At 44.9% G+C, this 21,122-nt stretch overlaps 2 protein-coding genes across 2 annotated transcripts in view; one reads left to right on the top strand and one right to left on the bottom strand.

Moving 5' to 3' along the window:
- Positions 1-1,573: 1,573 nt before the first annotated feature.
- Positions 1,574-16,143, bottom strand: NDUFA8 (NADH:ubiquinone oxidoreductase subunit A8). The gene is made up of 4 exons (XM_060014201.1): positions 15,989-16,143; positions 9,944-10,107; positions 5,813-5,978; positions 1,574-1,892 (listed from the first exon to the last, which is right to left on the bottom strand). Exons 1-4 carry the CDS (start codon positions 16,139-16,141, stop codon positions 1,755-1,757), a joined length of 621 nt encoding a protein of 206 aa, XP_059870184.1. The 5' UTR covers positions 16,142-16,143; the 3' UTR covers positions 1,574-1,754.
- A 144-nt stretch (positions 16,144-16,287) lies between these two features.
- Positions 16,288-21,122, top strand: part of MORN5 (MORN repeat containing 5) — a 33,380-nt gene continuing 28,545 nt past the window's right edge. The window contains exons 1-2 of the mRNA XM_060013314.1: positions 16,288-16,379; positions 20,046-20,193. Coding sequence (XP_059869297.1) covers positions 16,333-16,379; positions 20,046-20,193 — 195 coding nt within the window. The 5' untranslated portion in view covers positions 16,288-16,332. The remainder of the gene's footprint in view (positions 16,380-20,045; positions 20,194-21,122) is intronic.

Here is a 21,122-nt window from a genome sequence, read left to right as displayed (position 1 = left end):
GGGGTAGGATCCCAACATCAGTATTTCAGGGCCTCCCAGTAATTCCAACGTGCAGACAAGGCTGAGAACCACTGATGACTTTGAAGGACAAGGATGCGGCCATTGGAACCAGACGATTTTCATTTGTATCCCACATCCACTATTTCATATAGGAAGGAGGAATGGGGCTTCTTAACCTCTCCCTAGGCGTTAGCTCCTCCACCTGTGAAACGACTTATCAGAAACTCTTTCAAAGGGCTCTGAGCATTGAAGGAGTTGACACATGTAAAGCACTGGGCACAAGGCACAGGGCTCAATGAATATTTGTTATTACTGATGCAAGTCCCAGCTTCCTTTGCAGAAAGAACCTAGGAAGCAACACATAGTCTGAGGTTATCATAAGGACAAATCTGCAGGCCTGCTTGTACTTTCCCCACCAGGGATGACTTCCAATGACTGGGCCCGCAAGGGGTTAACGGGTGTTGCCTTAGCTGTTTTAAAAATTTAAGAATCTATTCTTTTTCTTCTGAAATTGGAGAATAAGGCAACGGTGGCTGGCAAGCTTTTGCAGACGAGTAAGGTTTAGCCAAAATGCTCCCAAATGAGGGGTCAGAACTGGGTGGGGGGCAAGGCGCATCTTCCAATGCTTTGTGTTCTGTCCTAACACTTTGGGCAACAGACTAATGCCTCACTGCAATCTCCCCACTTCGAGTACCTAGGAGTTGGAAAGGCCTTTATAAAGACTCCATACAACTCTGCTTTCCAGGGCTCTGCAAATGGGAAAGCAAGGCCCAGGGAGCTGAGACTTACGCAGGGTCATATGCAATATAAGGCCACGACCAGAAGGTGTAAAGTGACCCCCAGTCAGATGGAGAGGAAATAGCCTAGTAGTGAAAAAGGAATTGAATGAAAGGGAAAAGAAAGACATAACAGTGCTTTGAACCAAAGAGCTTTATAAATACTTGTGGCTTTAACCTGCCCAGGAGGTAGATAAGCACGTTCCCTTTAGTTTGTCCTCAAATTCAACCTCTCACAAGAGGTTAAGAAACACACCCAAGGCTGGAACTGACACTCAGACCTCCCGACTTCCTGGCTTTGGAGCTGGGAGCTCAGCCTCCAACTCCCTTGTCTATCAGGAAAAACATCTGGGTTATAATGCTTGAGGATAGGCTATCAAGGGGAAGTGGTGGAAGTTTGGTTCTTTAAGGAACTTTGAGCGAGACTGCAGAAGACCACGCCAGGAGCCCCGCCCACGGCCTGAGTCACGAGGCTCGTGTTTCTGTACTTCTCCTACCCTGGATGCTTCCCTGTGTGACCTTCAGGGAACTCTGTTTGTCGGAGAGGTTGGATGGGAAGAAAGAAAGTTGAGGCTTCAAAATGTGTGAGCCCACGCGGGCCCCGAGGCGCCGCCGCAGGCGACAAAGCCTTCCCTTCACAGCCACTTGCCTGTGACCCCGCACGGCGCCCCTGCCACACTGGCAAATGCCTACTTGAAGCAAAGAGAAAGGAACAGGCAGGACCACAAGCACAAAAAGCAAGGGGAAGTCATCTTTAAAGGCCAAAAGGTTATATAAAACATAATAAAATACAACTGTTTCCTTTAAAATTTTTAATGGGCAGGAAACGGTATAGAATAACTGCCAAGTCACATAAATTAATGTTTTTGTTAATGTCTGTGATTCTGGAAAGAGCCCTCTATCGGCTGACGAAACTACAGGAGAGTTTTCATCACCGCTGCCTGGGTGCATGACTGGGTGTGGGCCATGGACCCATCTTCACATGGTCCAGAAAAAGAGGCGGCTGCCATGTCTGGCGGGCTTCAGATCTCCTTCCGTCTCAGGGCTGGGCTCTGGCCTTGCTCTTGAGTCATAGGGATTCTCTGGTAAAGGCCGATCTGTTTTCACTTTGGTGACCTGCAGCGGGTAAAAGAGGAGAAGCAGAGCTGAGGGGCAGGTGGAGAAGCTGTGAGCATGAACCCACCTCCCGCGGTCTCCTCTCCACCCTGGCTGCCTCAGTCACTCCCCATCCATAGAGCCCTAGCAAATCACACTTACCCTGAATAAACATCGAAGAAGGCCTACTTTGTGTCATTCCACATGGAAGAAGTTAGGGGTATGGAAGAGAGCACGATTCACACTGTCCTCAGTGAAGGAGTCAGCCCGGAAAAGCACCCAGGCCTTCCTAAGCGGTCACGGTGACCGAGAGACGAATGAGCGCTAGGACAGCAAGGCCTCCTCCGCACGGCCACGCGTCCTCGGCCTGGCTCTGAGGGGGCAACGTTTACTTTCCTCTTGAGGGGTGAGCAGGAGCCAACCAGGAAGATTGGAGAGGAAAAGACCTTCCAGGAAGCCCACAGTGCACACCGAGACAGGGGCGCGGCCTTGGGGCAGCCGAAGCACGGGCCGCGCGCAGAGCGCAGCGAGAGGCGGCCCCTCACCAAGCACGTCCTGTTGTTAGACGTGACGCCAAGCGCGTTACTCCAGTTCACTCTCACACTCCTCGAAGGTCAACCTGCAGGTTCACTGGGACCCCCCAGCTAACGGTGGATGGACCTGAAGTGAGATCTGCCTGCTCCGAAGCCCGTGCTCTCACAGAATGCTCGACACTGAGATATGGAAGCCAGGTGATGAACGACACACAAAGATGCTTGAATTTTAACCCAAGGGCAACAGGTGCCACTGGAGCAGGGAAGTAACTTACTCACGTCTGCAGGCCAGGCCGGAAGGAGCAGAAGCTAGACGGGGGTGCTGAGCCAATGGGCCAGGCGAGAGAGGGAGCCAACTGGGGTCCCGGGGAGAGAGGAGGACGGCGTTTGACACCCACTGAAACCCACAGAAGTCTCCATCAGAAACCCAGCAGAAATTGTTCTCATTTTAAAGATGAGGAAACAGGCCCAGAGAGGCAGAAAGACAGAAGGCCGTGGTTATCAGTAGTCTTGTTATCTGGTGGCCTCCTAAGCCACTCCACATACTGTGACCAGATCAATCTTCCCAGATGTACAAATTCGAACACCATCTATTGTGAACAGAGCTTTCATGGACACAGTCACATAATTCTTATTATAACCACCCTCTGAGGCATAATTATCTCGAGTTCATGGAAGAGGAGCAGAGATGGCTGGCTTGTCTAAGATCAAGACACAGCAAATGTCAAGAGTTGGAGCTGGAACCCCAGTCTTCTGACTACAAGTCCAGAATAGTTTTTTATTTGCTTTTAAAACAGTTTTCTCATCTCTCTGCTATAATTAGAGATCACTAATGGTTCCTTACTGCTTGACAGAGTATTCCAAATGCCTCCAGCTGGCATCTGAAGCTCCTTTAAGGAATTCAAGATGTCTATGCAATAAATCTAGAAAAAATAAAAGGACCCCTTTAAAGGACAAATTACTGGGAAAGGACAATAAAGCAACTTCCTCTTCTGCACCACACTCAAAATAGAAAAGGAGCAGAAGCATGTGGTCAAACTAATTACTAAGTAAATCACCTTGGGCACCTGACTTAACCTTCAATTTCCTATCTGTAAAACGGAGCTAGTAGTAGCTCCTAGGGTTATTAGAGTAATATACATGAAGCACCTGATGTATGGAACAGGTGCTCCGTTAGTTATTTTCAATATTAATATTATTAGCACAATGGAATTATGGGTGAGAGAGAGCAATCCTGCCTAGGAGAGCCAGAAACTTCAAAGACAGACCTGACACCTGAGCTGAGACTGGACGAGTGAGTATGAATTCACTGGGGGCAAACAGGAGGGAAGGGCAAGCCAGTGGAACCAGAATGCACAAGTGAATGACGCTAAAATGGAGGCTTTGTCCAGCCAATTATGACCGTTCTTAGAAAGAGACCGAATACTGAACTTAAGTATAACTAAAGCTGAGAATCCTCTTAAAGAAATACACTTTTGAAGAGAGTTCAGATAACAGTACGTTTTCCTTTTACAGGTTTTTAAAAATGTTATTACAAAGATTCAGGAATAAAAATGCTTTCTTAACAACATGATTTGTAAATTCTCCTTTCGTGAGACAGAAATGAGAAACGGTAGTTTTCTCGATTCTATGTAAAAGTTCCACCACTTTCCAACTTCGAATTATCAACTATTGAAAATAATCTGTTCATTTGGAATTAAAATATACACACTACTATATATATAAAATAAATAACCAACAAGGACCTACTGTATAGCACAAGGAACTATACTCAGTATCTTGTAATAACCTATAATGAAGTGAATGTAAAAAATATATATATGTGTATATATATACACATATATATATCTCTGAATCACTTTACTGTACACCTGAAAGTAACACAACATTGTAAATCAACTATATTTCAATAATTTTTTTTTTTTTTTTGCGGTACGTGGGCCTCTCACTGTTGTGGCCTCTCCCGTTGCAGAGCACAGGCTCAGCGGCCATGGCTCACGGGCCCAGCCGCTCCTCGGCACGCGGGATCTCCCAGACTGGGGCACGAACCTGTGTCCCCTGCATTGGCAGGCGGACTCTCAACCACTGCGCCACCAGGGAAGCCCAATAAAAATTTATTTTAAATAAAAATAAATAAAATAATTTGTTTGGTGCAGCAAAGAAGATATCCGAAGTAAAGATATGCCAGATACACACACAAAAAAATTGCTTAACCATTCCTCTACTTATGGCAGAAAGCTTAAGAACCAACTATCCACAGATGCCACACACAAAGGGAGGGAACGAACATTAACTGTGGACCTATGTGCCGGGTGCTATGCTGGGGATTCACACAGGCTCCGTAGCTTAATCCTCACAGAAAAACAGGGATTAAGACTGGTCCCATCTTATAAATGGGGTAGGATAGGAAATGTTAAGAAATTTGCTCAAGGACCCACAGCAATTAAGTCAGGAAACTACCATTCAAATCCACTCTCAGTCTCCATTCAAACCAGAGTTCTTCCCTCCATGCCTTGCTACTATGCTTCCCAGAGGGCATGGAGGGTGACAGTGCTTAAGAAGCCAGGGATGGGTCAGATCACAAAGGGCTGTAGCATGTCAGGATATGGAGGGGATGCTTTGTTTTGCAAGCAAATAGGAGTCCCCTTGAAAAGTTGTTTTTTTTTTTTAAAGGAAAGTGATATTTGACTTATTTTCCACACAGATCACGCCTATAGTGATCCATCCTCCCCTCCCAGAAATGCATGTAGCCCAGTTAAGAACTCCTGTCCAGGAAGTGGGGGACAGTGAGAGGATTCAAACCAATATTCCAGGAGATGCTACAGGGATTGAGGACTGGATAAAGGAAGAAAGAGTGCTAAGTGAAGAAAAAAGACATTCAGGTTTCTCCCTCTGAGGGTTCAACAGATGGTGGTGTCACAACTGAGACAGGAAATATGGGAGAAAGAACAGAAAAACAAGCTTTTTAAACTATAGGCATTACTTTTTTTTTTTTTTTAATCTCAGGTATGTTCCTGAAAAATGTGGCATCACCTCAAACCTATTTCCCCACAATAAACTCAATGTTTTCAACTGACGGTGCCCCTAACATTTTGTTTATCCTAATCTACTCCCTTCTGTTCTTGAGTTAGCTAATTAATCAAAAACCAATCTGCACATGCTGGGCGAGCTATTTAAAGGAACACTTCTATTAAATAAACTCCCTCTGGACTGTGTATAACCACTCCCTAATGAAGCTGACTGGTCAGTCTGGATTTGTCACATCAGATCTGTACTCACAGAAGACCCATTCCGGACCACCCCCTGCCTTTCCCCACCCTTAGCGAGTGTGTGAGAGAGAGAGAGAGAGAGAGAGAGGGAGGGAGGGAGGGAGGGAGGGAGGGAGAGAGCAGCAGGAAACTGTGTTACCTTTGACAGCTCCCCCAGGTCGGGTCGCACCCAGCCCAGTTTGTCCAACACACACTCGTCAAACTTCGCCTGCTGTTTGCGACACCGACGAAATAACTGCAAGCCGGAGTAATCGATGCAGGTCCAGTATTCTGTAAAAGGCTCCGAACAGTGCTGCTTTATCTGCCTGGAAAAGAGGGCTTGATCAGGGGCAGCTCTTTGCAAAACGATGAAAAACAAAAAAGTGGGGAAAAATTTGGTGCAGACCTCATACACACAGCCTTGCTTTTTGAAAGGTACGGGAATACGCTTACCTCACTTACAAGACCACTTGGAGAGCCTCAGGCTGAGAAACAATATGTAAAAAAAGATTTCTAAGGAATAAGACCTAATTTCTTTGTGTAGCAAAAACAAATGAATAGAAATGTCAAAAGACTGTGGTCTAAGCATATATATTTCACTTAGAACTCCTCACTTGGGACCTATTTATTCTTCTTAGATCCAATCTAAAGATTACCCACTTCGCAAATTTAGAAGAGAAGGAGGCGCACTCAGAGATGGGCATGCTGACAGAAGTCAGAGGTGACAGACCTTGACAAAGGAGGAGACAGACTATAAAAAGCAAATTCACAAACTAACAAGGATCTTCTGATCCTGGGTCGATCAGTGTAGAGGCAACCTGCCCCGCACGCCTCCAAAGCTCAAAAGACTTCATTCTACTCAGGCACTGAACAAAAACAGAGATTAATCCTTGTCATTAGGAAGAAAGTTAAATTATATTTGCTCTCTGTTAAGAAGCAACATAGCATATAATTCATTTTGTGGTAACCAGAAATGGCTGAAGAAAAACTAACTTTTGTGTATAAAAGGGATAAGCCTCCATTATTTCGCGAAATTCCCCTTCTCTCACCATTCAGCTTTGCTAGTAATCAAATAAATGCAAAGTCAAACGAGAATAAAATACTGTTATTTTATGTAAAAGCCATATTTGAGGCAGTGGAAGAAGCGTGGAGCACCTCCTTCCCCCGGTGGAATAATAATGAAGTATTTGCTTGTCACACTCCAAGAATCTAGCTACACTCAACACAGGAATCGTATTTAACACATCTCGGGAAGAACCTCGGAGGTGGCCGAAGGAAATACATAAAGAAAACTTGGCTTTCCATTCCTGCTCGGTTCCCCTCCTGGGAGGCAACCAAGGGGCACCAGTTTCTTATACCTTTGCAGGTATTTTTTTTTGCGGTACGCGGGCCTCTCACTGTTGTGACCTCTCCCGTTGCGGAGCACAGGCTCCGGACGGACGCGCAGGCTCAGCGGCCATGGCTCACGGGCCCAGCCGCTCCACGGCATGTGGGATCTTCCCGGACCGGGGCACGAACCCGCGTCCCCTGCATCGGCAGGCGGACTCTCAACCACCGCGCCACCAGGGAAGCCCTCTTTGCAGCTATTTTGAGTATAGCCTTGGGGGTGATGGGATGTGTTAAGAGGAAGGAAGAAGGAATGTCAAAGCCTCGGGAGCTTTTCTGGGTTACCTCTAGCCTCAACGACCTGCATTTCTACGGTACACAAAACTGCACCCCCCTAGCTTCGACTTAAGAATCGCGATGGTGGTGAGCAACCGTGTCCAGTTGGAGTTTTGGACTCCTCCAATATGCTGCAGCGGAAGAAAGGCTGCAAACCATCACTCTGGTACTTAGGTCTATGTCCTGGGCTCTGTTACCCTGGCACTCACACTAATAGACAATTACCTACTAGTGCTTACAGCAAGCTAGTTCAGCACCTCAGGAGCTTGTGAAATCCAAACATTTCCCACTTAAACATGCTCCCTCTGAGTCAAAGGAAAAATACTTTGCCAAAGTTCTCTTAGAAAATAAAAAAATTTTAAGGGAACACACATTCCACCTTATTAGCAATCAAATCAATGCAAATTCAAGCAAGAGTAAAACACCACTTTGTACCTATCAAATATTTAAATAATATGCAATGCTGGAGACGGATACCAGGATACAGGCTGAGGACAGCATAAACTGGCCCAACTTCCAACTGTAATTCAAGAGCCATAAATCATGTTCAAAACCTTTTAAAGAATAATCTCACTGCTGGGAAATTTATGCCAAGGAATTAATTATAAAATGAAAATGATCTCTACACAAACGTAATCACTGCAGATTTATCCAAAACAATCAATAATGATGTTTAATAACAAAATTATGCCTGGTTTATCTACTGATGGAATATTACACAGCCATGAAAAATGATGATCATGAAGACAGATCAACTTGAAAGAATGTTTCCAATAGTTTCAAGTGAAAAAATGAATTTTCAAATGTACACACACCATGACTTTAAGCACAAAAATATCTCTGCACGTGGACAAAGACAGCAGAAGCGAGAAAGAAGGAAAGTAGCTATTGTGTGAAGCAATTTTTGTTTCCTCTAGCGTCATTGTAAGGTTTTGCCTAGCCAGCAGTCATTCTCTATTCTTCTGGAACATCCTTCGAATTTTCCTTTGGGGAACAACCCCTCCCTATCGCTCGGCAATGTGATTTAGATGAATCTAAGTCTACTCCCCACTTTAGACCTGACCACTCACAGCATTTTATCTCCTGAAACACAACTGATTCAAAGATATGCACATGAAGTTGACCAGCCAGGCCAATGAGACTCAGTCCAGGGACCACTGCTCATGCTACTGGGTGGCACTCTTTGTCTGGGTCTGCTAAGCAAGGAGCACAGCAGCTTGGACTGGCTGGTGGCCATTGCTGCTAAAGCAAGGAGAGGATCTCTTTGAAAATGAATTTGACGGAGAAAGCAGGACTAAGAAACTGGGGGTGGGGGATAAGAGGTGAAGCCAAAAGATACCAAGTAGGTGTGAAATTATTTAAGCCCTTGAATCCAGTCCTGCCAGTCCTATTTCTGGACTTTACAGTGACATGAGCCAATTCCCTCTGAGTTGAGTTTCTGTCCTTTTTAATAGAGTTCTGACTAATATGGTTAAAACATTTTTCCACAATTATAATTTGGATTTTTTTTACTTATATATCAAGTACAGTGGCCTACCTCAACACTTGACTCTGAACACCTTTCCTTTCCATCATAACTGTGTGTTCTGTAGTAATGATAATGATAACAATCTAGTAAATGCCTATAAGCAAGCCCTGTGCTAAGCTGTTTTTATGTGCCTTTTCAAATTTCTCACAACAATCTTATGATAGGTATTACTCTACAATTTGGAAGTTGGGGTTCATGGAGATTAAAGAACTTGCCACTATTTACAATAGCCAAGACATGGAAGTGACCTAAATGTCCATTGACAGAGGAATCAATAAAGAAGATGTGGTCTACACACACACACACACGCACGCACGCACACTGGAATAGTACTCAGCCATAAAAAAGAATAAACTAATGCCATTTGCAGCTACATGGATGGACCTAGAGATTATCATACTGAGTAAGTCAGGAAGAGAAAGACAAATATCATATGATATCACTTATATGTAGAATCTAAAATATGACACAAATGAGCTTATCTACAAAATAGAAACAGACTCACAGATATGGAGAACCAACTTATAGTTGCCAAGCGGGATGGGGGAGGGAAAGATTGGGAGTTTGGGATTAGCAGATGCAAACTATTATATATAGGATGTACAAACAACAAGGTCCTACTGTATAGCACAGGGAACTATATTTAATATCATGTGATAAACCATAATGGAAAAGAATATGAAAAAGAATATATATGTGTATAACTGAATCACTTTGCTGTACAGCAGAAATTAACACATTGTAATTTCATTTATTTATTTAGGCCACATGGCATGTGGGATCTTAGCTTCCCGACCAGGGATGGAACTCATGCCCCCTGCATTGGAAGCATGGAGTCTTAACCCCTGGACCACCAGGGAAGTCCCAACACAACACTGTATATCAACTATACTTTAAAAAAAAAAAAAAAAGTGCCAAGTAATAAAGAACAGAAAGAACTCTCCTTCATTGTGTGCTCTACGTTGGTCTACGTGACTGCAAAGCCTTCCATTCCCTACTAAAATTAGTAAACTTATCCTTCCATTTAATTAGCTGGATGTTCACGGAGATACACATACCTTGATGTTGCAACCAGTGGGCACTGACGTGAAAAGATCTTACCTAAAGAAGTCCAGGGCACACTGGTTGACAAGCTTGCTTTCCTCTAAACACCGCCTCGGGTCCTTCTCTTCCCACCGGCAGAGCATGAACTCCTTGTTGGGCTTATCGCACTGAGCTCCGTAGTGATGGGCCGCAGCTTTCAGCACAGAAGAACTGACTTTCACCTGGGGAGAGGAACAGAGAAGGACCAGATTTGTACCAGGACACCACTTCTTTAACCTCACCTCATGCTGGTCAAGATAGAGGGAACATGAAGGTAGCCCTGTTCTGACTTTGTCAAGAACACTAAAGACAGGGGACTCTGTAATAATCCCTTATGATCTACGGTGCTTCAGAGATCACAGAGTTTTCACATGTATGATTTTCCACACCTTCGTAATAATCTCATCAGGCTGATATTACCATCCCCATCCCCATTTTAGACATAAGGAAATGGCAGCCCGAATGGAATCCTTAGATCTTTATGAGAGAGAAAGTGGAGCTCTGAAGGAAGATGGAGGCTTCTGGGATGTATGGGGAGGAACCAACCCTGAGGAGCACTGACAAGTCTCCTCTCCAGGAATAAAAGTAACAGTGGAGGATATATAAGATTCCCAGAAGATGACAGACTCACAGAAGATTAGAGACTGGAAGGGATGAGTAAGAGCATCTAGCTTAGCAAGTTATTATTAATAATAAAGAACCAAATCTGTGAACTTTTTAAAATTATAGAGTGTATCCAAGGCAGCCATCCCTACGACAGTGTCAGTCTCACTCACTTGCACCCCAGCACATTTTCTTGAGAAGCACAGTGTAGCCACAGCCAGCTCACGGTACAGTCCAGAGCCTGTCTAGCAGCTGCTGCAGCAGGGGTCCTGTAGCCTCCTTTCTGCACCACCTCTTCCTGTGCTGATAGCACATGTTTGAATTACTGTTCGTTGTCTGGGAAGACCATCCTCCTCACTATTCATCCCTTTCGAAACCGTTCTGGCTGTTCTTACAGATGAACACCCTTGCTCCAATAACTCCCATTGGAATTGTACTAAGTCTAGTTATACAACAAATTAGGAAGGAAAGGGCACTGTTACACTATCGGGTCTCTGCTCACATTTTATCTCAGTCTTTCCCTAATCATCTTAGATAAGCTAGCACCAGTGGTCACTCTATCTGTGACCACTGGAACGTAAGCTCCAAGAGGGTAGGCATTTTGGGGTTTTTTGTTTGTTTTTTCGGTACGCAGGCCTCTCACTGTTGTGGCCTCTCCCGTTGCGGCTCCGGACGCACAGGCTCAGCGGCCATGGCTCACGGGCCCAGCCGCTCTGCGGCATGTGGGATCTTCCCGGACCGGGGCATGAACCCGTGTCCCCTGCATCGGCAGGAGGACTCTCAACCACTGCGCCACCAGGGAAGCCCCAGCATTTTGTTTTTAACAGAGGTCGACTACTGTAAAGATGTCCGTTCTCCCTAAGTTAAACTAATTAAGGTGGTGTTTACCATGGTCCACCAAGCACCCAAAACGGCGCCCCAGCACAAGCAGCTGTTGAGCACTCACTCTGTGCCAGCAGCAGGGGAGGTAACAGTTACAAGAGAGTTAAGAATACATGAATGATGCCTTCTCATCCAGAACACAGTATGTCTCTCCATTTATTTAGCTCATTCTCACTTTCTTTGGTCAAAATTACAGTTTCCTTCATACAGGAAACTTGCATATTTCTTGTTTATTCCTCAGTATTCTCACATTTTGGATACTATCTAAATGGGACATTTTTCCCTTAGATTTTCAAGTTGGTTACTGCTTGTTTTTACACTGTATCTTCTCTGTAGCCATAGTCTACTGAACTCTTGTCAGTTCTAATAGGAAACTCAAGAGGATTAAGAGAGAAGCTTCCATTTACAAATAAAAACTGCCTCCCTTCCTCTCTGATACTTATATCTTTTTTTCCTTCTTCTTCTCTTTCCCTATGTTAATGCTCTGACCAAAACTTCCCAGGATGATACAGACAAACAGCAATGGCAGTAGGCGTCCTTGCCTTGTTCTAAACTTTAAAGTAGTTTGGTATGATATTGGCTGTTGGTGTCTGGGATATACTTGTTGGACGTTCCTCATTAGGGAAGTTTCTTTCTAACCATAAATGGCTTTGTTGCACTGTTGTTTCCTCCACCAGGAAAGACTGAAATTTTCAGGTTTCTTTTTCATTAATCTATAAATGTAGAGTATTAACAGATTTTCTAAAACTGACCCATTGTACCTAGAATAAAATCTAGTTTGTCCTAGTGCATTATGCCTTAAGATACCCCTGGATTTGATCTGCAAATATGTATTAAGAACTTTTACATGAGAATAATTTTATAATTATTATTTTTATAACAATAAAAATTTTATAATTTCATTTTTCAGGAATTTCACACAGCTTAGGTTAAATTATTAATATTTGTAATAAGATAAAAGGCAAGGAAAGATGAAGAGATAATTCATCTACACACTATAGGAAGAGAAGAATAAAGTTATGACTATGACTACTAATATTACAACTGTTCTAATTATCAAAGCAAAGGTAAATTTAGGATGTAAGTGAAATTTGCCATGACAATTCTAATATGCTCATTTAAAAATCTGTAAAATTTTGTATTCCAGTTTTTGATAATAGTTTACTTACGTTAATTGAGTGGTACACGTTTGCTTGCTATATTACCTGTAAAGAGCTGGGAGACTGAAAAATCAAGACGCAAACTTTTTTTAAAGCTTAATATATTTAAAAAATTAAGTTAGCTGCATTTATTTCCTTGTCAAATGTCTTAAAACATCTTTAAATGGCTGATTTAATTACTCCGATGCCTTCACAGCTATCACGCCTCCAAAAGCCTATGGCTTTCTTTGCTTTACTTCCCCACAAGTGTAGAGGTCTTATCCCAGTCTAGGTTATGCCCATGTTGTTGAGCACATAAAACACGCGCCCTGTCACAGGGAAATCAAGGCTGAGAACCACTCACTGAATTTATTTCCTAAGGAAAAGGAGCAATGTGCTCGAGATGGCGCCGCAAGTCAGTGCCAAGTGCAGAACTAGCACCAGAAAGTGTGACCTCCAATCAGGCCTCTCCCCATTGCATCACTGAGGAGGCAAAGAACTTCAGATGTCACCACCACCCCTCACCTGCTTCTTCACTAATACTGACAAGTTCCAACAGAAGCCACAGCCTTTCACAGCTGCTTACTGTGAATACCCTCTCAGATTCATTCAGCTCCCTTTGTCTCAAAGAACACAGAATTTCAATGCCCTTCCTCATCTGTCCCCATAACAGCCTCACTGCACAGCAGGTTTAGATGGTCTGCAGGTGCGGAAACAGAGGCAGAAAAAGTCCCACAATCTACGAGTAGTCTTCTAGTCCTGTTCTCTCTTCCTTAAACCAGATCTGCACCTTTTTTTTTTGTAGTACTTAATTTATACTAGGTTTTGTATTTTGCTTAATTTATGTAAAATGGGGGATGATAGTACTTAGTTGATAGAACTGTTGTCAGGGTTAACACACATTAAAGATATGAAGAACAGTGCCTAGCACATAGAAGCACATCATAAATATTGGCCATTATTTTTACTCAAAATCGTTAATGTGTACAGGGATTTTCCTGCCCAAAGCTTCTGATTATTTTTCCATAGGCATGTGTCATATAACTCGAAGGTCAATGAGGTCCAAAATGGGTTTAACTTGCTTCTCAAACCCACTCCTTCTGGCTTCCCCAGTTCTGTCAAGTTGCAAATCTGACACCGATTCCTCAACCTTTGCTGCCTCTGATATCTAAGTCATTGCTAAGTCGGATCAATTCTAGATAAATGCATTCTTTCCTCTCTGTAAGCACAGTCACCAATCATGCTGGGGGTCAATAATATCTTCCTCAGTTATTGGTTTCCTGCTTTTCTTATTCCTCTCTTCCAACCATTCTTCACAGAGCTGCTGTCCTAAAAGACAATTCTTATTTTACTGTTATTAAAACAAATTAGCAACAAAACCCTTGAAGGATTCAGGCTTAACAGCAGAATAAGGCCTAAGTTTCTACTTAAGTATTCAAACCCTTCGGATCCCAACTATCCTTCCGGCCTTCTCACCCACCAGACTTTAAAAAGGTGCTGGCTGTCCTCTAGGACACTGAACTCACTTCCCTGGAACCCATTTTTGGCCTCACCTGCTTACCTTTGCTCAGATCCTGCTTTGTTTAGAAGGTTCTTCTCTCCATCTCTGCCTGTAAATGCCATTCTTCAAATGACATTTAGCCAAGTCTTACATTATACCCAAGAAGTGCTTTCTCTGTTCCCTTCATAGCCTCAGAGAACTTACAAATAAAATAACTGTGTCTGCAAATGGGAAAAGTGACTCATCGAGGTAACCGAAGAGTTAGGCCTAGAATTTAGATACAACTTCAAATCCTACCCTCTCTTCTTAAACCATGTCTGCCCCTCTTCTGTAGCATTTAATCATACTTGGTTTTGTATTTTAGCTATTTATGTAATTATCTGTTCCTCAATTCAACTGTGTGAACTCTAAAGGCAAGTTTATTCCAGAAATAGAACACGTGCAAGAAGCAGAACCTCAGATGACTGCTGAACCAAATTAAAGCGCCAGTGAAAAACACAGCAGCTCAAAGTCTTAACCCAGCTTCACAGTCGGGCAAGAAACAAACTGTCTGTTGGCAGTACCCACACGTCCCCACCCCCAACTTTTGGTACATGTCACTTTATTATAATAATTAAAATAATATAATAATAGTTGCCATTCTCACAGGCATATAAGATGAAGTGAAATAATGCAGGTAAAACACTTAACACAGGGCCTGGGATATAATTTTTGGCATGTAATTTTTCATCGTCCCCTCCCTCTCCTCCAGTGTAGCCTCATTATCCAGTCCTGTCCTGGCACTTTTTTTGCCTTAAAATCTTCCACCTCTCCCCACCACCTCACTTACAGGATGAAGTCCAAACTGCTCAGTCTGGCCTTGTGAAAGTCGCTTCCAGCCCTGCCTCAGCCCAAGGTACCTCTCCCGGCTCAGCAACTGTTGCTCTCCACCAACAAAAGAGTCATGTCAAAAAGCAAAACACAAAATACAAAAGGTTCTGCTAAGCCTTCTCGCTCTTTTGAGCTTTTGCCCCATAATATGGTAGTTTAAAAGCATGGGTTTTAAAATCAGACCTAGGTTCACATGCCAGCTTTACCATGTGACCTTGGGCAAATCACTTCTCTCAGGACCTGTTTCCTTATCTGTAACATGGAGAGATCGATTATACCCTTCCTTACAGTGTTGCTGGAAGGACCCTATGAATTAATGTCTGTAATTAGCAACCTGCCTGACATCTAGAAAAGGCCTGATCATGTCTGCTGTAATTAGTATTATCGGTCTTCACTTCTCATAGCACTAACTACACTGTACTGTAATTGCCTCTTTATGTTTCTGTCTCCCTATTAGATTATAAACTCTATGAGGACAGGGACTATCTCTCTTATTTTCCAGTGTATGGGTAATTATTCAAATGAGAGTTTTTGAATAAATGAATGCTTTAAATGTCCTATTACCAAACACTTTCCCAGGCTGTTAGCAAATTCACTCTCCAATATCATCTCCTTTTTCTGCGGCTTCCTAGCTCCACTCCAATGCACTCTGCACCGACGATGCTACTTTAAGGTGACTCTCTCTCTCTCTCTCTCTCTCTCTCTCTCTCTCTCTCTCGACTGGAGCACCCGGGGTTGTACACTCACTTCGCAAGGAAGTTTGAGTATTAAGTGACATGAAGTAAATAAAGTGACCCTGGTTGGTGCTTAATAAAAAGTACTATTATTCACGTAAAGGAGACGAAGGTTGCTGCGGGGAAGGGGAGGAGAGTTCTCGAGCTACTTAGGGATGGGTCTCCCCGAGCTGACCAGGAGGCCTCCGAGGGTCAACCTGTGTAAGTGTTGGGGGCATGGGGTGGGGATGGGGGATCCGGGGCCCAGGGTCCGCGGAGTGCAAGCAGGGCTGGGCCCAGGCCCGGGAAGCTGTAGCCCTGTGCCCCGCTTGCCTATCCTCCGGACGAGCCTCACCTCCTGCACTTTCAGGTCCTCCAGAGTGGGCAGCTCCACTATCCCGGGCATGACGGCGGTAGCCCCGACCCCGAGGAGGTGCCCGCTGCCGCGTCGCCCACGTCTCCTTGAACTCCCCTTCCGACTGCCGTGGGCCACGTAGCGTCTGCGCATGCGCAGCGGCGGCACGCAGGCGCACTGCTCTGCCCAACAGCGAGCCACAGAGCATGCGCAGAGCCAGGAAGTTCCGCGGACCCTGGGGGTGGGGCTTCACTCGGTTCCGCCTATCCCTTCTGGTTGTCATAGTGAGGCGGGAAACACCGAGACTCTGGGCTCCCAACGGCTGGAAGCTAGAGGCAGGCGCCATGGAGTACACGGGGAGCCAATATATTGGGGAATTTGTAGATGGGAGGTAAGGACCTCGTTTGATTCACTATGTCTTGAACATCCGTGACTGGGAAAAGCCGGCGGTCTTTTTGCCTCTGCAAAGGACTTTGTACCAGACACGTTCACAAACTTTATGCCTTTTAAACTTCAGGACAACCCTTTCAGATAGGAACGTTTATTCCCATTTTACAGTTCAGGAAAATGAGATCCAGAGAAGTGAAGTAACTTGCTCAAGGACGCATATCTAATAAACAGCAGAGCTGAGATACATCCATTCCATGTATACCCGTATATATGTGTGTTTGCTAAATGCCAGTCTTAGATATAGGGATAAGAATATTAAAAATGTCAAGATTCTTGCTCTTGTGAAGCGTATCGTCTAGTTGGTATACTGCCAACAAACAGATAAATGAGAAGATAATTTCAGATAGTGGCTTTGCTTGAATATTTCCCTCCTCGTAGCAACCCTATGAGATAGATATAATCATCCCCATTATACGGATGGGAAAAGTGAGGCACAAGGTAATTATATAATGTGCTCAAAGTCACCTAGTTGGCATTTGACAGAGCAGAGATGAAAACCAGATCTGACTTCAGAGCCCATGTGCTTTCTACTATAGACCCCTGCTGCTGAGCCCCTGTAGAGGATGCATCTAGTTGGAGCAGTCCTGGAAGACTTCATGGAGGAGACAATATTTGAAATGGGCCCTGAAGGTTGAGTAGGATCTAGGTGGGTGGAGATGCAAGGTGAAGAATGCTTCCAGGCAAAGGGAACAGCATGAGCAATAGCTCAGAGGGCTTATAAGGGAAAGAGCAGGCAGTTCAGTTTGGGTGGAGTGTAGAATGTGCCTGGAGGAGAGTGGGAGCCCAAGCTAGACAGGGGGGCTGTGCTCTTACTTAGAGAGATTTGAACACCATGCACAATTCTGTGGGTGGGAAGAGCCACTGTTAGACCCTTGGTAGTGCTGGGCATTAGGAAATCTAATTTATTTCATCTCTGTATCCCTCCTCATAGTACATCTGTCTAGCACACACTCAGTTAATGTTAGCCACATGAATGAATAAGAGAATGAATGAATGAATAATATTTGAGATATGGTCATCATATCCTTGTTAAGGATTGATGTCTTCATTATAAAGTAGCTCTCTTTGTTCTTTCTAATTTACTTTGAATTTAAAATGAAGGCATTTCAGGACTTCCCTGGTGGTCCAGTGGTTAAGACTCCGCACTCCCATGCAGGGGGCGTGGGTTCGATCCCTGGTGGGGCAACTAAGATCCCACTTGCTGCATGGTATGGCCAAAAAAATACATACAAAAAATGAAGGCTTTTCACCTTGAATGAATAAAAGAAAAAACGGAAGGGAAGGAGAGGGAGAGGAGGAAGGGAAGGATGGAAAGAGGGACGGAAGGAAGCAGAGTGGAGGTGGGGAGATCAGGTCAGAGCCCATTGCCACTGTCTCGGTAAGAGGCACCAGGTCTCCGGGCCAAGGCAGAGGCAGTGGGGCTGCAGGAAAGAGAAAAATTTAGAAGTTGGGCGATTTCATTGCCAGGAGTCGGCAGCTGGTTGGCTCCTGGTCCCACTCAGAGACTGCTTCCAATCCCAGCCCAGAGCCCACCTCCAGGCTTTGAACTTGGAAGATTCGGCTGCTTTGGGGGAGGAGAGGATGAGTTCTATTTGGGGTGGGCTGGAGATGTCTGTAGGTGGTCTGAATAATAGTGTCCAAGTTGCAGTAAAAAAAAATAATAAGAGGGGAGATGCCAAATCTCAGAGAAGGGCTTAGATGGAGACTATGTTTAGAAATGACAGATGTGATCTCAAGCAAAGAGGTAGAGGAAAGAAGAAGAGGAGGGACTTCCCTGGTGGCCCAGTGGTAAAGAATCGCCTTACAACGCAGGGGACGTGGGTTCAATTCCTGGTCAGGGAACTAAGATCCCACGTGCCGCGGGGCAACTAAGCCCGCGTGCCACAACTACTGAGCTGCACGCCTCAACTAGAGAGCCTGTGCGGTACAAACTACAGAGCCCACGCACTCTGGAACCGGGTGCTACAACTACAGAGCCCACGCGCCCTGGAGCCCGCACACCGCAACTAGAGAGAAGCCCGCACGCTAGTAACGAAAGATCTCGCATGCCTCAACGAAGATCCCACGTGCCACAACTAAGACCCAATGCAGCCAAAAAAAAAATTTTAAGAAATAAAAAAGAAGAAGAGGAGTTCTCTTTCCTTCTGTGTCTTGCAGCAAAGTAAAAGCAAAATGGTTTTTAAGGTCTTCTATACGTCAGGCATTCTATTATAGCTTCATAGCCATTAACGCAACAACTTGGCAGGGGTGTCATCATTATCCCTATTTTACAGATGAGGAACTCAGGCTTAGAAAGGTGGAGGTCACACAAGGTCACACGGGCATGGAGAGGTGGAGCCAGGTCTGGACTCCAGGCCTGCCCGGCTCAGAAGCTGTGACTTAACCACAGCGCTCTCCTGCTTGGGGCCTCTGTCACAGCGGCAACTTCTGTCATCCACTCAGGAAGTCCGCTGGCCCTTCTGTTTCCTTCGTTCCTTACTTAGTAGATGTTCACGAGCACCTATTTAAAAAAACATAATTCTAGGAGCTGAGGATACCAAGGTCTTCCTCTCAAGAAGCTTTGATTAAATAGGGGAGATGAGGTATACAATTACGATGCAATGCAGAAAGTGCAAGGCATCCAATGGAGGTACAAACAAAACCACAAAGAAGTTCAGAGTTAGGAAAGGTAAATTCCAGCTAGTGGGGAAGAATGGAGAAGGAATGAAGGAATGAATGAAAGCATATTTCTTAAGCACTCACTATATGTCAGGCCCTTTACTAGGAAAACTGTTACCAGTATCTGGGTTAATCTTGGGCATTAATCTCAGCCATTTCACACGTGAAGTAAGTGGTCCAGCTGGTTCCCTGCCCCGTGCTCAGGTGGGGGCCTGTCTTCTACATGGCACTGACCACGCATTATATAACTGCTAAACTGTGTCCCCCACTGAACTGTGAGCTCCCCGAGGACAAGGACTGCATCTACCTTGGTCACTGTTGTGTCTGTAGTATTGTATCCAACAGACTAGACTCAGCAAGGCACCTGGAATATAGCAGGTGTTCTGTAAATATTTCTTGGAAAAAAGGAGGGAACAAAGGAAGGAGGGAAAACAGAGAGATTTAGGAAAGTCTCCAAGATGATACATCTAGAGCATGGTGAAGTAGGATTCAAATTCCTGTTTCCTATCTAAATTTCACACTTTTCCCAGTTTCCTACTTACGGCGCAATGGGCAGGGGTAGGCTGGTTGTGGGGGAGGGGGAAGACCCAGCATCAGCTACCAGGAAACCTGGCCCCCATCTCTGCTTCACAGTGCTTACTGTGTGGCTTTGGACGCATTGTTCCCCTCCCTGGGCCTCCCAAGGGGGGCTTCCAGGGGCAGTGTAAACTCCAGGACAGTGCCTACCTGAGAGAGAGGGAGAACAAATAGACCAAACCCTGCATCCCCTTCGACACACAGCCCCTCTTACTTTTGAGCTTTGAGGGAAACAAACATTTTGTTTCTGAACAGAATATTGCTGGGACAGTAACGTCCAAGGACCCTGAGGTTCCTGCTGGCTCTCCTGCACCCGCCAGCTCTGATCCTCCAGCTGCCATGAGGGCTCAGTGACTTCCCTTTGTCCTTACAGGATGGAGGGTGAAGCCGAATACATCCTCCCTACCGAAACAAAGTATGTTGGGGAAATGAAGGACGGCATGTTTCATGGCCAAGGAACCTTGTACTTCCCCGGTGGGAGCCGATATGATGCCATTTGGGAGAAAGGATTGGTTGTAAAGGTAATCAGCTGGGGAGGGAGTCTGCAGAGGGGAAAGCCTCGGACAGGAAGAGCCCCCCTGACACGCACCCTGCCCTCCCCCTCTGCTGCCCTTTTCTCCCTCCTCTTGATCTTCAGGGCTCTGGAATCCTCTCCCTCTGGATCCAGAAGGGCTCCTGGACAGGCCATGATGAATTTGAATCCTATTACGCCACCAACTGTGTGACCTTGGTCCCATGACCTCCCCTTTCTGAGACTCATGTTTCTTGTCTATAAACTGGAACAATGGTTGTATTAGTATCATATTGCTGCTGTAACAAATTACTATAAACTCAGTGCCTTCGAACAACAGAAACTTATTATCTTATGGTTCTGGACAGCAGAAGTCTACAATAGGTCAGCAATGCTGCATTCTTTCTGGAGGCTCTGTGGGAGGATCCACTTCCTTGCCTTTTCCAGCTTCTAGAAGTTGCCTGCATTCCTTGGCTCGTGGCCATGCATCCCTCTGACCTTCACTTCCATCATCACATCTCCTCTCCCTCTGCTTTTATCATCACCTCGTCTTCTCTCACTCTGACCCTCTTGCCTCCCTCTTATAAGGACCCCTGTGATTACACTGGGCCCACCTGGATAATCCAGGATAATCTCCCCACTTCAAGATCCTTGACTTAATCACATCTTCAAAGTCCCTTTTGCCATGTAAAGTTAACACATTCATAGGTTCAATGATTAGACGTGGACATCTTTGGGGGACCATGATTCCACCGGCCATGAGAGTACTAGGCATCTCCTAGGGTGGTTATGAGAATAAATGAGGCAATATATGTGAGCACTCTGCTCAGTACCTGGCACACAGTAGGCACTCAATAAATGTTAACTCCACCATTACTATCATGATAAATCATCTAAGTCAGTTCTTAGCCTGGGATTTGTGGGCTACAAGTAGAATTC

The sequence above is a fragment of the Delphinus delphis genome, chromosome 6, assembly GCF_949987515.2.
Source record: "Delphinus delphis chromosome 6, mDelDel1.2, whole genome shotgun sequence".
Taxonomy (NCBI): Eukaryota; Metazoa; Chordata; class Mammalia; order Artiodactyla; family Delphinidae; genus Delphinus; species Delphinus delphis.
This window is presented reverse-complemented; position numbering and strand designations above follow the sequence as displayed.